This window comes from Balaenoptera acutorostrata, chromosome 13 (assembly GCF_949987535.1).
Source record: "Balaenoptera acutorostrata chromosome 13, mBalAcu1.1, whole genome shotgun sequence".
NCBI lineage: Eukaryota > Metazoa > Chordata > Mammalia > Artiodactyla > Balaenopteridae > Balaenoptera > Balaenoptera acutorostrata.
This window is the reverse complement of record NC_080076.1, coordinates 19,799,442-19,816,582: the sequence shown is the minus strand read 5'-3', so window position 1 is coordinate 19,816,582 and position 17,141 is coordinate 19,799,442. Positions and strand designations below refer to the sequence as shown.

The 17,141-nt window shown below is 37.4% G+C and overlaps 1 protein-coding gene across 25 annotated transcripts in view; it reads right to left on the bottom strand.

Annotated features, from left to right (window-relative positions):
- The window catches only part of TCF4 (transcription factor 4), a 356,728-nt gene that overhangs the window by 127,530 nt on the left and 212,057 nt on the right, over positions 1–17,141 (bottom strand). For 15 of the 25 annotated variants that reach the window (XM_007191942.3, XM_028168974.2, XM_057526284.1 and 12 more), the window contains one exon: positions 63–192. The exons of 4 other annotated variants lie outside the window; for them this stretch is intronic. In XM_007191942.3, coding sequence (XP_007192004.1) covers positions 63–192 — 130 coding nt within the window. The remainder of the gene's footprint in view (positions 1–62; positions 193–17,141) is intronic. 6 more of the 25 variants (XM_057526282.1, XM_057526286.1, XM_057526299.1 and 3 more) reach the window with 1 other exon arrangement.

Genomic DNA, 17,141 nt, shown 5'->3' with positions numbered 1-17,141 from the left:
AAGAAAAAGAAGAAAAAGCTACTAATAATCAACTCAGGCATTCAAACAGAGGAATACCTTACCCAGGGCACTACTGTGAAGAGGCCTCCTTCGGGGGTTATTGCTAGAATACTGATAATACTGGGAACCAGGTTTGGTGGGCGAAAGGGTTCCTGGGTTGCCCATATCCATGTCACCTCCAAGGAGACTCTGCTAAAAGGTTAAAAAGGAAAAACAAACATATAAGGTTAAGTTTTTACATTTGCCACCCTCCCCAACTGATTGTTAGTACTTAAACCAATGCAATAAAGGAAACAGCATCTGCTAAGCTTGAAACAATTAAAACCCAACATGACAGAAAGCGAAAGAAAAGCCCTCTAAGAAGCTATCCCAAAGTTTGTGAATTTTTAGTTCTTTACTTTGGAGAGGAAGGTAGGCAGTGATGTTCATTAAATGAGACTTTCATCTTTTAAGATGACTAACATTTTCATCTTATAAGTAAAGGGCATTTATGCAAGGCTAATATTTTCTTTATCTAGAGATAGGCTTATATCTGGGAACTAGTCATGCCCTTCCCTTAACAAGAACCAGGGAGAATCTGATTTTTCGAATGCACACAATTTCCCCCTGCTGCTCACATTGGGGGAGAGTGTAGATGCTCATTTCAGCTGGGAAGTCTGCCTCTCTCCATGACCCTCCACGAATTCACACAGCACCCCCAGAACAGAAAATGCCAACTGAACCAGGAGGAAATTCAAATTCTCAAACTGACTCCCAAAATTATAGAAATAGTAGGCATTCTAAGCTAACAGGAACACATTAAAGGACTTCAGAATGCCCTCTTGAGGACTATCAGAAACTAAAACACGTCCCCACAAATGAAACATTTACCTGAACACTAGAAAACTTTCCCAAATATCACTAACTTATCATGGCGTGACAAATCACTGAACTTTCGAAAATGATGACATACGAAAAATTATATAATAATATCACAGTCTCTAAAAGCTACACAGAAACTTACCCATAATATATAAATCGCCTGATTATACTCTGCATTGAACACATTGTTCTTTTAATTATTCTGATATGCAAGAAAACCAGTGTAGATACTACCATTTATATTAAGAACAAATTTACTATTTAATAAAGAAATTTTAAAATTAAGTACTAAAAATCTAACTTTATCGTTACTTGTAATCAACTTTTACTGACTGAACTAATTACTGTCCTTGATAAAGTACAGAATGTGTTTTCCCTAATCTAAATTCTAATCACCATGTCACTCACAACAGACTTAGGGATGCTTCACTAACACACTATTCACATGCAAAATACTCTAAATAGGCCAATTATGACTCTGCCCCTGTTCCCTGGTTAACCCGCTGAGAACTGAAAAATTTCACAAGGCAGTCACCAACTAAAACAAAGGGTCCTTGTTTTAAATTAAGACAGTCTTTTTGATTCCTAAATAGCTCAACAAAGTGGCATGTCTTCTAGTGAAAGCAGTTGGTCAAATATGACCCATAAGCTGGAAAATCAAAAATTCAAACCTCCCCTTTCCACCGCCATATAGTTAAATATCATAAAGAGAACCTCTCTATTCCAAGGGATTTTTGTGAAGGCTGGATGAGTCATATATAAAGGACTAATCAGCTACTGACAAGCTTGCCTTCACTGCTTCCAGTTTAAGACTTTTCCAAGGGACACATAATAAACATTACTTTAAAATAAAACTTCGAGGATGAGATTTTAGGATGGAAGGACATTTTGAGTATCAACTCATTTCGAATGTCTTAATATTTACCAAATACCTGATACAACCAGATCATTTACCAGACAAAAATCTGACATCCGAATATTCAATTACTGCCTCTTCCGAATTTAGGAAAGATAACAAAATGCAAGGCAATGGCAAACTAAAATAGAGAGTTCTTTAAAATAGTTCTCTATAAATCAGGAATCCAACAGTATAACATCAAATGATTTCTTTATCACTTTAGGAGTGGCATTTAAAAATTTTAGAATCTCAACCTGAAATTTCGCTCTTGGTAAATCTTACTGACAGTCTGTTTACTTAAGTCCAAGTTTTCTTTGCAATTTCCATCAATAAAGCCATGAATGATTTAAATCACAACCTCTTTACAGTTTGGGAAATCTACAAATGAGCCTTCATTTCATTGGAAAGAGGAGTTTGAAAATGATATTATTGATAACTCCGTAGTTTAGACATTACCCCTATTTCTGCAATTTTCTTTTTCTAAAATTATACAAAATATTCCAAGAAGGGCTGAGCGGATAGGTCGAAGTGCTTGCCTGTCTTTTTAATGAGCTTAACCATTGCTTAATTCTTGTTGGTCCTGGTGGCAAAGGTTTTCCCTCCCAAGAAAGTAGATGCATTCAATAGGTCAACATAAAAACAAACAGGCTTGCTGTACTGTGTTAGAGCAGCATTCACAATAGAGCTGTGAAAAATATAAAATGATAACTAGATAGCTAACTGGCTGTGGCTGACCTTATTGCTGTTAATTTTAAAGAAAGTCATTTCATGGGCCAGTTGTAAATAAATCACGCATCCAACTCTTACATGACATGAACTATGTATAGTGACACAGGACTCAGAGCAGATAGCACTTACAAACATTTAGTGGCTTGCGCTGATCTTTCTTTCTTTCTTTTTTTTTTGGACAAAGCACATTCCTGTTTTTTTCTTTTTAGATCTGTTTGTTCCTTTTTCTCTTTTACTCAGACAATAGAATCATTCTTCTAAAGCATACCAAAATAAGCATTTCCTCACACTTAAGGGAGGCTCTAATCACCCCCCTAGGGAAAATTAAGATAAAAATATATGTGTTCCTATTGTAGAATACATTTGTAAATGAACAATGACCATTTACTATTGTCTGGCCTTTACATCACGCACTTAACTCTCTTCAGCTATGAGAAAGATAAAAAAATTTTTTCCACTGGCTGAAAACCTGAGTTTATGAATTTTAAAAAGTTAATGCCATTCAATTTACTAAGGTAAATTAAATATTGCACAAAATAGATATGGCATTCATTTATATACGAATTTACCTACATGTATATATATATATATTTATATGCACACGTATATATGTATATACATATATGCATACATATCTGAAGACAAATTTATACTTAGTAAAAGTTAAGTGCAAAAGCTAAAGTCTACTTTCAAAATGGGCAACTTTGCCTTAAATAGGATTATAAAGGTTTTCGGGTTTTCACATTGTGCAAGCTCATGCTCTGCGGTTATGCTGGGTCCCAGTAGAGAGCTGCCTTAGTCTGCCAGGAAACACTGGAAGCAAGATGTGGCATCTCGCAGAGCTAACCTGTAAATCTTAAAGCCAGAGTTTAGCATTTTGTTTAACTGCCTGCAACGTGATGCGCCGATCTCTTCCCCTTATTCGCTCCTTATTTTCTTCCAAAGACCAACCATTTTGACTTAAAATACCCTAACCAAAGAATAAAATATACTGACTTTGTCAACTCGATTTAAACATTTGGGGGTCCACCCTCTGCAATCAATTCTTCAGCAAAGGCCCAGTCCCAACATAGCCACTCAAATGCCAAATGCAGCCATTCTGTAAGGGGCCCTTTCAATGAAACGTTTTGTTTCACATCAGATCTGGGTCTCAGACTATCTTTCTAACACATTCTCAACGCTGCTCCCTATTGCTTTTGTGGGGAGCTTTTTTAACATCCTTGATCAACCATCAAACTTTACTTATGCAACCAAGAATGCAAACCATGAATTAAACTTGGGTAACAGAAAAGCAGCATCTCTCTCAAATTAGATTTATAACTGAATGGTAATCAAAAATAGAACTAACTGCTTCAAGCTTAAATGATCAACTTTTTTCTTGTTAAACTAAAATCATCTTGCGCTGAACTATTATTTCATTTCAGTCAGCACTTTAAATGTAATGGGTGGGTGGTACATTTCTAAAAAGGAAGATTATATTTACCCTTAATTACAGATATGAGTGAGATCAGAATACGATGAATGCTGCTTTTTGGCTTATAATTAATTCACCTAATAGGTGGATGACCTTGAATTTCAGAGTTGGAATCTGGGAGAGAGAGAAAAAAAAAAAGAAGTCCGGGGCGGGCGGGGGGGTGGGGAATCTCTGGGGAAAATCAAATGTGACCCTGGTTTCTTAGGGTTTTCTCTGATTTTGCGTCACTCCCATTACGTTGTGATCCGATATCAGACATAACATCTTGGGGGGATGTTGGAGAACAGAAAAGCAGTCTCAGATGAAACCAGATTAAGCTCCTTTTCTGAACTATTGCCAAATGCTTGTGAGTCTAATTCATGTTTGGGTATTCTAGTACTCACACAGCTGCAATTCCATTCTTTCATCACAAACCTAAGTAATGTATAGTGGCTTTGTATAGCGAACTGACTCTTTATAGCCAGGAATTTTACAAGGTTTTCTGTTAATATGGAAATAAATTTCTGAACCACTCTAAAACTTACAAATGCAGGATATATGTAGAGCGATCTAATAGACTGCAGTGCGAAATGCAAAATATACATTGAGAAAAATTATAAATTAGATTTGTTTAAAAAACTTAATTCACAACCGAGGTCATTTTTACATAGTTAATTCTGCACAGAATTGGGTTTTCAAAGACACTGCTGAATAAGATTCCTAACAGCCGTGGGGAAGTTTTTGCAAATCCCTGTCGAAAAGCTGCTGCTGAATTTGCCATTTTGACCACAGAAGGGCCATTGCTGACTTACTATAGTAGCAGGAGGGAGTGATAATTTTGCTGCTGTTGGCACTTACTCTGCAACCCAGAAGATATCTCGCACCAAAGGGCAATGAAGAACACAGTATTTCCACCTGTCCGCTTTTGAACTTCAAAGCTCAAAACTGAAGGTCAGTCTCTGGACACTCTTTATTCCTGATACCTGAAGGTCCAGGAATATACCTTTATAGTTTATTTTGATTTGGTCTTATGCTTCAACAAAAGAGGACTCGGGAAACTTAGAAAGATAAGATGGCAAGGATAACTTTCGTAATCAGGGACTTAAAAGATTGCTGTTATACTGGAGAGAAATGCAAATTATTGAAATTATCCTTTAGCAACGATTTTCTTTTAAGGACTTTGGTCAACGTCTGTCATTTCTACTTTAAAAGTATAATGCGAATTGTAACAAGTCAGAAGTTGAATCCAAATCTTTTAAGGTAAGATGGAGAGCTTTGAGGTTGGACAGAAAGGTCGAACTCTAGCTCAGAGGCATACGAGAAATGTGAGTGGCAGTTGGTTATGCAATTGCTCTAAACCATATTTTCCTCCTCTGTAAGAAGGGAATAAGAAAAGCTCTATCACAGAGTTATCAGGAGCAGATGAAACAACATATGTACAATGTCCAGCAGAGCTGGAGTCCAGCACACACTCTCCTTCCTCCAATTCATGGCCCCATATTATGATCCGCTGATTATTATTTAAAAGATTCCTCAAAAGTTGTGAATGTCAGTTAGATCCCCTACACCACCTTCAAATGAAAAGTATATACTGAGATAATAATTTTGAAAAGTCACTAGGAAAGAACTGAAAAAGAGTTAAATATGGCAGTCTATATAAACAGTGGTGACAGCCTCATGGCCTAGAGCTACACTGGCAAGAAGAAATGGCTAGTTTTCTTCCATGCTTAATAAAAAACTGGCCAACAATCAATCTCTATAATTTCAGCTTAAGTGGCCATTTTCCTGGAACTGCCACAAGGATTACATCAACGGCTCATTTCATTTTGCTCTTTTGCAAGCATGAGCAAACTGCTACGGTTAATTCAACTATACGTGAGATCAAAACTAGTCACAGTTAACCAACTGGGTATGCAAAAATAAGAAATGCATTATATTTGATAGAATTTGATCAATCATGTGATGTTAAATAAATTCAAATTCTTACTACTACATTAGCCACTGAAAAATGACATCAAATAAAGTTCAATTTTGTTTTTCCCTTTGCAAGGCCAATTATAGGCACTGAATGGCCATTATGTATTTTTCAAGTACAATTTAAAAAAAAAAACTTTGCTTCCCCCATGACATCACAAAAAATAAATGCACTTCACAGTTTTGGTTGGAAATTCGCATAACTCCTAAAGAATTCAATTGACCTTGAACAAAATTATTCATTTTAGTAGTGATTGTATTTCACCATACATTCAAAAATTCAAATAAATTGTCTTTTCCTATGAAGACACACAACACCTTATATTTAAATGTTATAATGTGATGCAAAGGTTGCCATGGTAACTATACTTAATGTATAACACAGTAATAGTCAGGTAAAAACTCATGCATTTTGGTATGGAAATTACAACTGCCCAAGGGTTGACAAGATTTATGCATTCACCTGTTTGACTACCTCTCAAATTAAAAAAAAAATACATTATTTATTGTATACAATAAAGTGAGGAGGTCTTTCCTTGGTTTCTGAAAATCCATTCTGGAATCCCAGGTCATCTATTACATATTCAAAGGAGGATTGCATTTGTTAGTGAGAAGGTAGAAATTTAGCAAAAAGGAAACACAAAAGCAAAGAGTAACCTACAGCATAAGTGGATTTGAAGAAATCTTATATAAACAATATAGAATTTAAGATAACTACCTGCTTTTCAGTTTATGCACCTTCTCAATTCAGGAAGTTTATTTAATATATAACCTGATAAATATGCTGTAATCACTACTTGCCTTAAAATGTTTCTCTTCAGCAATTTTGTTCCGAAGTGAAAACAGAACAAATTTGAATAAGACCTGTTAACATACTAGGGAATGAGCACCACTTCTCCTATAAATATAAACATGTGGCTATATTAAATGTGCTGAAAAGTATATTTGGCCAGGTTGCTATTTTAGTAAAATAAAGGAAGAGTGAACTGTCACATGTCATTCTTCTTCATATGGGTGGGAGAGGTTCCACTTCAAGGTTGTTATAAATACCTTTCCCTCTAAGCAAGAATCTATAAAACCCATTTTCATGTAGAGACTCTTTTTCTGGAGGACAGGGGCCAGAATTTCATTCATCCTGCTTACTAACCAGCAACTCAAACAGGTGCTCATATAAAGTCGAAGAGCCAACGGTATGAGATTTACTAAAATAAAGTATCCTGATAAGTATCTGAACTTGTACATAAGATGACAGCCTACCGCGTGACATGAGGAAATGGAGGTTATCTGGAGAAGCAGCAAATACATAATGAAATCTTTGAATCATCGTGAAATTAAGTCCGGACTACCCTTCCAGAGCGACACATGGCCTCCTGCTTCAAGAGGTCTGCGCTCAATGAGCATTAACAGTTTCCCCCCTAAAGTTCTCTTTCAGGAATATGTGGCATGAAGGCCAAATTAGTTTATGTGGTAGTTAACGAGGCAAAGACTTATCCATATCTTAAGTTCCCACTGAGCCTCGCACTGAGATCTGCCATGGCAACGGCTCACTAAATATTGAAATGAATACAGAAGAACCGTTGCTATTGATCAAGTTGAGGACTTAAATAACTATTCTGGGTTTTGTTTTGTTGTTTTAGGATAAATCTATTCCATTAGTCATTCCTACTACTGTTGCTGCTAATAATAATAATAATAATAATAATAATAATAATAATAATAACAGTAGTAGTAGTAAGGGGGAGGGAAAAATTAGGAGTTTGTGATTAACAGATACACACTACTATATATAAAATAGATAAACAACAAGGACCTACTCTACAGCACAGGGAACTATATTCAATATCCTGTAATAGCCTGTAATGGAAAAGAATCTGAAAAAGAATATATATATACATATATATATATATATCTGAATCACTTTGCTGTACACGTGAAATGAATACAACATTGTAAATCAACTATACTTCACTAAAAAGTTGTTCTGAAAAGAAGGAAAAAAATAATAATAGTAGTAGTAAGAGGATAAGGAGGAGGAGGAGGAAATGTGGAATGAGAGGGGTGGTGAGGGTGAAAGGGACAGTAGTAGCAGCTACCATAACTGAGTGTCTTCCAAGAGCCAGGCACAACCGCAGTTCCTTTACATACGTACTAACAAGGCAGAAGATGGGACCCCAATGGACACACGGGGACATTCAGGGTGGAAACGTGGCCTCATCAATGCCATGTGGCTGGCAAGTGGCAGAGCCAGGACTGGAGTCCAGTTAGGCTTGACATCAAAACCTGTGCTTAGCCTCTACCCCACACACTGCCTGCCTCTGTTCTGTGCACTCGGGCCCTCCTGCCCTCACTCCCACCATTAAAAGGAGTCAACCTCTTTCTCTCTCCAGTTCATCTTAACACCAAATCTGATCTCTTAAACTTAGTCCAAAGGCGCTTCTAAATTCAAGTCACGCAGGGCAGGCCTGGGTGTGAGTGCCACTTACCCCCTGCATAAGCTTGTACAGTGTGTCTAACCTTGGCAGGCTTCAGGCTCCCTGTCTGAAAAATGTTGGTATTATAATAATACTACCTGTTGTAAGAATTCACTTAGATAATCTAAAGTGCTTAGCAAATTCCTAACACTTCCTGAGCCTTAATTAATTGTATATATACAATTATATAATACATATAAAATATATAAAATATGTATTATATATAAAATATGTATTATATATAAAATATTTGATGATATATGAATCCAATATATATTCTATAACACGATTATGTTAAGTTAAAATGGGATATGATATATTATTATATACAAGCAATACACATACATATCATACATATTGTACAAGGAGGGAGAGGGTGTTCGAGGGTGCCCTCCTTGAACAACTGAAATCTCAGTTCTTCTGAGATTGCCCACTGCCCTTGCTTCTCCACTGCCTCTTGTCTTTAACCTTAATTTTAACCTCTTGTCTCTAACCTTGATTTCCATAGTGTGGTCAATTATCTTCTCTAATGAGGCTCAAATGCTTTTTCTTTCTTGTTATTTCTTTTCCCCAGTCTTCCCTCACTGCAGTCCTCTCCAATTTCAGTCCTCCTCCTTCTAGACTTTTCCTTGCACTTCCTCTGAAAAAATTCACCTGCTGCAACATTACATGTTGAATGACAAGGAAGTATTTACGCCTCTGATTTCTCCCTTGTAGTCTGGGGGTTCCTCAAGGGCAGAAAATGAGCCTCAATCATCTTTGTATTTCTGGCCTCTAGTACAATAGGTCCTGGTACATAATATGTCCTCAATAAATGCCAACTGGATTAAATAATTAAGTAGTCGATTAATTAACTAGTGAATATGCTTACATGAATGACTTCAAAGGTTCCCGTCATGAAGACAACTTCTCCATCTCTATCCTAGTAAACATATAACTCTTCTTTTTTTTTTTTTTAACTTTTGGGTTTATTTATTTATTTATGGCTGTGTTGGGTCTTTGTTTCTGTGCGAGGGCTTTCTCTAGTTGCGGCAAGCAGGGGCCACTCTTCATCGCAGTACGCGGGCCTCTCATTATCGTGGCCTCTCTTGTTGCGGAGCACAGGCTCCAGACGCGCAGGCTCAGTAATTGTGGCTCACGGGCCTAGTTGCTCCGCGGCATGTGGGATCTTCCCGGACCAGGGCTCGAACCCGTGTCCCCTGCATTGGCAGGCAGACTCTCAACCACTGCGCCACCAGGGAAGCCCAACATATAACTCTTACACCTGCATATTCAGTCCTGTCCTCAACTTTTTTCCTGTGCCTCTGGACTGCTCTTTAAGAGAACCATCTCCCTTGTAAGTGCTTCATAAGAAACCTAAAATTTGACCCTTAATACACAAAGGGCTCAACACATCTTTTCCACAGAACTTCTGCTGCTCCTTAATTATTCTCTCAGTCCTTCAAAACATATTTGAAGAGGCAGAGTTTGTAAAGTCTATGAAGAATTTAGTTGTATGTTCGTCTAAACACATGCATGAAGGTTTACATTTTTTTTAATCTGTGATTGGTTTGGGTGAAAAAATGGCTGGACTTCCCTAAACATGGCGAGTTGTCAGATGGTTGATCCCTAAGAGGCCAGGTTCCAGTGAGAATCTGGAACAGCTCGGGTAATGCAGGCACTACCTGGGAGCTACAGATTCAGTGATGCCACAGGCCTCCAGTAGAAAAGACACTGCGGGAAGAGGAACAAAGACACGGCAAGAAAAAGAGGGATGGATTGTGGAGAGTTTTAAAGGGAACGGTTACTCTGGGGAACAAACATAGGAAACAGGTTGGGAGAACTTAAAACAGCTGGCTGAGAAATTACTCTTCCTGAGTACGCAGCAAGGAAATCTAAACATGTTATTTAGCACTGGGATTCTAATTTCTTTTGACTTCGGATAGTAGGATGGGTCAAGACAGGATCAGAAGATAGTAGGTACTCAATGTAGCTGGTGGAAATGGAAATGACCACAGAAATGAAGACAGAACTAGAGACAGAAATAAGATAATCAAGGCGATGACTTAAGACCTGGGCTTCAACACAAGACAAAGTTTTGGTATATTTCATCATAGGAAGTGACATGACCTAATCTTTCTTAGACTATCCATGCACAATTTGTCTGAACTCTTCTGATTATGTTAACTTTTCCAGAATGGCACTACAAACTACTAAGAACAATGTTCTAAGTCAGAGGTCAGCAAATATATTCTTCTTTTTTTTTTTCTAAAGTCTTTATTGAATTTGTTCCAATATCCCTTCTGTTTTATGTTTTGGTTTTTTGGCCACGAGGCATGTGGGATCTTAGCTCCCCGACCAGGGATTGAACCCGCACCCTCTGCATTGCAAGCCAAAGTCTTAACCACTGGACGCCAGGGAAGTCCCAGCAAATATATTCTTAAAGGGCCAGGGAGTAAATATTTTAGTCTTTACCAACCATGCGGTCTCTGTCTCAATTACTCATCTCTGCTGTTGTGGTGCCAAATCAGCCACGCATAGTATGTAAATGAACAGGTGAGGCTGTGTTCCAATAAAACTTTATTTGTAAGAATGGGCTGTGGGCCAGATCGGCTCCAGGCCAGCATTTGCCGATTCCTTTTCTAAGATGCAAGTACAGTGCTTTGATAGGACACATCCTCAAAGCTCAATTATTTTGCCATGGTAAAAAAGTCACAAAATTGTATGATGCCTGCTTTCCACCTTCCTCTCCTCCTCATCCCAGCCCCACCCAGAATGTTCATATACTGCTGTCAGAATTTAGCTCTCTAAAGCCCAGAGCGCTCCTGTGTTCAGAAAATCCTTCAGAGCTTGCAAATACTCATCCCCCGACCCCCAGCCCACGTCTAATCGAGCCCCAATCTACCTTTCAGGCCTCTCTTCCCTCTTTCACACACTGTGAGCCGCCACTCTTCAGGCACTGGAGATGCAGAATATCCTCACGGGTATCTTCCCCTCAACTCAGCCTATGTACAGTAAGAGTCCCATGGCATCTGGGCCTCTCCCCACTGCCCTCTCCTCTCTCCCCATCTCTAGCCACTGCCAGTTCCAGAGCTTCAGGTCTGTTCAAAAATACGGCGGCCTGGCCCTGCCCTGAGCCACACTGCCCCTTCCCCACTTAAACAGCAGCCTGTCTCTCTTTCAAAACTCCATTCAAATCTCACTTGTGCCACAAAATGTTTCTGAGGTGAACTAACCAGTGTTCATTCTTTCGGTTTACTCAACATTTACACATACCGCTTTAAAAACAGCCTGAAAGTGTCAGGAGGAAAATGATATTTTAACAGCAAGCAACCAACTAACTTCACAGAATTAGAACAGGGTTGTGATTTTTAAGCTTCCTGATAGTAATTATAGAGCATTTGTATCCAGCTATATTCCATTTTCTCTCCAAGGATGTAGAACTGGTATATATTTTATTATGTTTTCTCATAATTCCTCATTATAAATATATTTAGATATTCAGCGTATGACACTACCTGAACTAGTTCACAAGCCAGTTTAACAAAAATCATGAAAGGATTCAGCAGCACAAACACGTCTAAAAGAACAAAATAATCTCGTATAACAATTTTTCAAGGAACCGAATTTCTTAATCTTTTCACACAAACGTTTCACCGAAAAGTACATGCATAAAAGTCACCTGATAACTCAAAATTAGACTGGACTTTAATGCAAATCCAAACAAAGTGCCCAGTAGAGAAAACTAGGTGGGGAGAGGGAGGACACAGGATTCAAAAATTATTCTAAATTTTACCTGGAAAACTAAATGCATTATTATTATAACTCAGAAAACTTTTACGAAGAAGTCAGTTGGGAAAACCTACTATATATACATATACGTATATATTTTAAAACAAACACTCTGGTCCTGCTGCCAGAGGGGTAGACATAGCAATGGGGAAGAACGTATAGAGAGATTTATGATAAATGTGTCACTTAAAAATCAACATGAAAACAAGCATTATTCAATACATGGCACCAAAAATTTGTTCAGCATTTGACAAAAAAAATTAGGTGGGTCTTTGCTTCATACTTTATGTGTATTTAGATGCAAAGGGTAAAACATAAAAGCAACAGAATAAAATACAAACTTTTAAAAAATTTTAAAATAGACAAGAGCTTTGCTAGCTATGACATAGAAAAATTAGATGTTAAAAAAAAATTTTGGAAAAATCTTTGCAACAAATAGTTCAAAGGAGAAATAAATACCCTTAGTAGATAAAAAGCTCTTAGACTGTACTAAGAAAAAACTAAATCGGTTGGCAGAGAATATGAACCATCCTTTACAGAAAGAATAAATTTGAAATTTGGCAATAAATATGAAAAGATATTTGGCAAATTACAATAAGACAAATTTTCAACTGCCAGTGAGGACATTCACTTTCATATATAGTTAATGAAAATGTAAATTGGTAGAAACTCTCTGGAAGGCAATTTAAAATGTACGGCAAAATTTTTAAAGCACATGACTTCGAAATTTCAATTTTAGAATTTTACCCTAAGGATATAATTGGACAAGTATACAAAAATATGTGGACATAGATGTCCGTGGCAACTCTGTTTATGAACATTCAGAAAAACCTAGCAGTAGTTTTGTTAAATCAATGATTAAGTATGAAATGATGTGGTAAATTTACATTTGAAGAAAAAGCATGTTTTAAAAAAGCAGCACCTATCCTGTATGATCAATTATTCCAAAAAGTATCTGCAGGTTTAACCATTCTCAACAATTCCTCCACAATCCTTTAGTCAAATCATGATGTTTCTTAGAATATTTCTTATTTTGGCAAATTCCAGAGCTTACGATTGTTATAAATAACATACTTGAGTGACTTCATAGGGTTCTGCAAAATAATCCTAGATAGTAGGAAAAGGCAGGATGAAGATTATCTTCAGTTCAGAAATCTTGCTTGAACTTTATTTACAGCAAGATAAAGAATAATCTTGATTATTTTTGTGCATGCATAGCTCAGGTGAAAGCTGCCAGAGAGGTTTATCAGGTAAATATCTGAGAGCTTTCTGTAGAAAATACTGAAAACAAACCTTTCAATGTTAATACAAAAGGGCCAAGATCACTTGACCGATTTTTAAAAGTATGAAAGCTAAATCAAGTCTCATTTTTCCCTATGTTGGGTATGACATTTTTTTTTTGTAATTTACTAATGCTCGTGACCAAAATCTAGAGAAGGGCCTGAGATGCGCAAATATGTAGACTCTCCCACTTTCCTACTGTAGCTTCCTCATCTCATTCACCTCCTCGCAGGGGTGCTTGTAAGAGCCTGCTTTGCGGTAGAACGACCTCAGAGCACCGTTCGCTCCACAAAAGCGCAGCAGCAAAATGCACTGATAAACGCTGTTTTGCTCACACACAAGTCAGCTCTCTAAGCCTGCCAGCAACAGCAGACCTTCCAACTGAGCAGGTGTTGAGAGACAAACAGGTTGAAGGTCTAAGCTTTTGTAGACGGGAGGTGCTACTTCTAAAACTGTTTAAATCGCATTTTTTTTTAGCCACGTAGATAGGCCTTCCTTATTTTAAATTTCTACATCTTATGTGAACTGAAAGAAGTAAGTCATTTATATGATGGGCTTAAAATCCTTCAACAATGATATGTGCTTGATTTGTTACTTGGCTTTTTTTTTTCCCCTCCAGAAAAGGTAGATATTGATCCATTTATTTATTTTTTGTTCATTTACAGGTCCACAATCCCTTGTCTTCAATTCTGATTTTCCAAAAGTTCTGAAAACATTTTGTAGTTTTGTGACCCAACCTGACCTGAATTGATGTGAGGATATTCTATAATCCTATTTTTTTTATCCTACTACCCGTGACCACTTGTGTGTTTGCTATAGAAATCATCATCTATTTCATTATTGGATGCTGCATCTGAATCCATGGCGGGTTACACAGTACATGTTACATGCAACATATTAACTTCCTAAAATGCAAAGAACTCCTGAACTTTGAGACATCTACAGCTACAAAGGTTCTGATTAGGAACTGTGGCCAACAAAAGTTCTTTTAAAGTGCTTAAGGAAATGGTTTGAAAAAAAAAAATTACTACAGCAATTATCTTTTAATTACTTTGGAGGAACGCTGTCAACACCTAAACCTATTTAAAGTAAAAGTGGCTTTCAATTCCCTTAGAATATTCACACCTAGCCTGCTCAAGTTAAGCATGAATATTTGAACATTTCTGGTTTGTCCAAACCTAGCAGATCTCCTACTTGGACACCGTGTAGACCTCTACTCATTGTTTCCTATATGGTAATTTTATTTCTCCTGGAGAGCATTTTTATATTCAGAACTACTAATCATATCTAGTAAAAGTTTTGGTTGTTTTGATTTGTCAACTACTTAACTGGACATATAATTTTTACAGCTATCTGAAGCAAGTTTTATGCACCCCCAAATACAAAATAGTTTAACCATCCAGGTTTCACTCATGTCATAGAGACAAAGATCCATTTCCCTCAGGACCCGACATGATCTTTGCTCTGAAATGCATGTTCCACATTCAAAGCCAAGTTTCTCGAAAGTATTCTAGCATACAGCTGTAAAATTGTCAGGGCAACCTGGGATATACCAGCTGTGAGCTGTGTGTGCGCGTGATTGTGTGTGCGTGATTGTGTGTATTTATGTATGTACATATTTCTATAGATTTACATTTACCTGTTTATTTGTAGACTGTCCCCATTCAAACACCCACAAACCTATCTGCCGTCCTCCCTCCTTTTGCCAACACAGACAACAGCTCTTGCAACTTCTTTTCCTTTGCCTAAAATGCCAATCATGGCTAAAGGAGTTGGGGAAATTATGACATATGAAGAACTTTTTACAGTTCAAGTTTCAGGCTCCTACTGTTTTGTGTTTCACCAATGAATCTAGGAGTGCAAAAAAATGTCTTTAGAAGACATGGACAACTCATGAAAGTTATTCCTTCAATAAATATCATTATCATGTTCCAGGAACTGTCTAAGCACTGGACATAAATCACAATGCTACCTAAGATTCATTTATGGATGTGTAAGAAAACATGAACAAATAAACAAGTTAGCAGAGTGGAAACACTCAACTCATCTAGCGAAATGAGTTAGGTTTCCAAGACATCCTATACATTCAGGCAGAGGGAAGAATGCAAAATACCATAAAAAGCTGTAAAAATATGCAAAAGGAATTATTATAGATGATCACACTGCAGATAAGGTTTAATAAAGAGAAGAAACTTCATTAACTTGATTTGTCTTTAGTATTTTGTAACCTCCAATGAAATACTCGTCAGTGGATCCTAAAGCCAATACATGACAGATGATGGGAAACTTTAGGATGGGGGGAACAGGCTGGCAGCACATGAATTCACTGATCAATCTAAGTAACATGAAAAAGAGAATGTCCAGATATTATCTAACTCTTGATGTGAAGCAAAATGATGTATACAAGATAATCCATGAAAAAAAAGAAGGAATCTAGATCCATTGAAACCTTTAGATCCAACTATCAGTTTACAGGAAATGTGGAGAAGAGAATAACACGATAAATGACACCACAAGGCAGCAATCAGCCAAATCCAGACTTGGAACTTTATACAGGAAAAATGACCCAGTTATAATATTAAAAGCGGGAGGGATGGGGAAAGTTACAGATTTTAAAGAGACTTAAGAGACATGACAATCACATGCAACGTGTGGACCTTGGTTGAATTCTGATTTAAACCCGCCAACTGTAAAAGACATTTGCAAGACAACTGGGGAAAATCTCGGTATGCTATTAAAGTATTATTGACAGTTCTGCTAGCTGTAATACCAGCATGTGGCCATGAAAAGCAAAGGAGGGGGCTTATTTGTTAGAGATGCTCCTGAAATATTTATAGGTGAAATAATATGCTATCTGGGATTTGCTTTAAAATATTTTAGAAGCATAAAGTGGAAGGGATGCAATATAAAAAGACTGGGAAATGATGACATCTGTTGAAACTCAGTGATGGTAGCGCATTCTGCAATTTTCACTATTTTTTGTGTATTTGAAAATTTCCATAATAAAAGAGTTCCAGAAGTTTAACATATCAATAAAACAAATTCTACATGTTTTAAACATAACAAAGGAGATTGAGACTCAGCGTGCTTTCTGAACACCAGCAGTGGGGTTAAAATCTGCAGATTCCTTTAAGACTTTCTTAGAGTCACAGAATTGTTAAATCTGACGTGGAGACGAAGTCCTGGGAGACACCGGACTAAAGGTCAAGCAGTTGGCCCAAGAAAGAAGCATAAGTCCCACCTGATCTGAGGACCAGTTCACAACTTTGTCCCTCTGCCCCTGTGCCACGATGCTCCCTTCCTTTGCAAGGCAGAGGCAGGAAGTGACAGAGGTCCAAGAACAGGCGGGCAGCACACACAGCCCTCGCAAGGAAACTCACATCCCCAGCAAGCACACGAGACAACCAGCCTTGCACACTCTCCCTGTGCATCCGTATTGCCCTCACACCTGCACAGGTGCTCACCATGAAATTCTAAAGTATTGAAATACTCTAATTCTGGCATTAAGGTAAAAAAAGGTATGGGGGAGCAAATGCCAGCAGCTGGATTTTTTTTTTAAAGCTGACATAAATAAAAATGTATTCATTAAATGTTTATAAAAGTCAAAATTCAGCTGTTTGCTAAAACTGGGTGATTTGGCTACTGCTCAAACATCAACCTGTCAATCTGCAGAAGAAAAAAGCTGTGCATTTTTAGCTTTCAG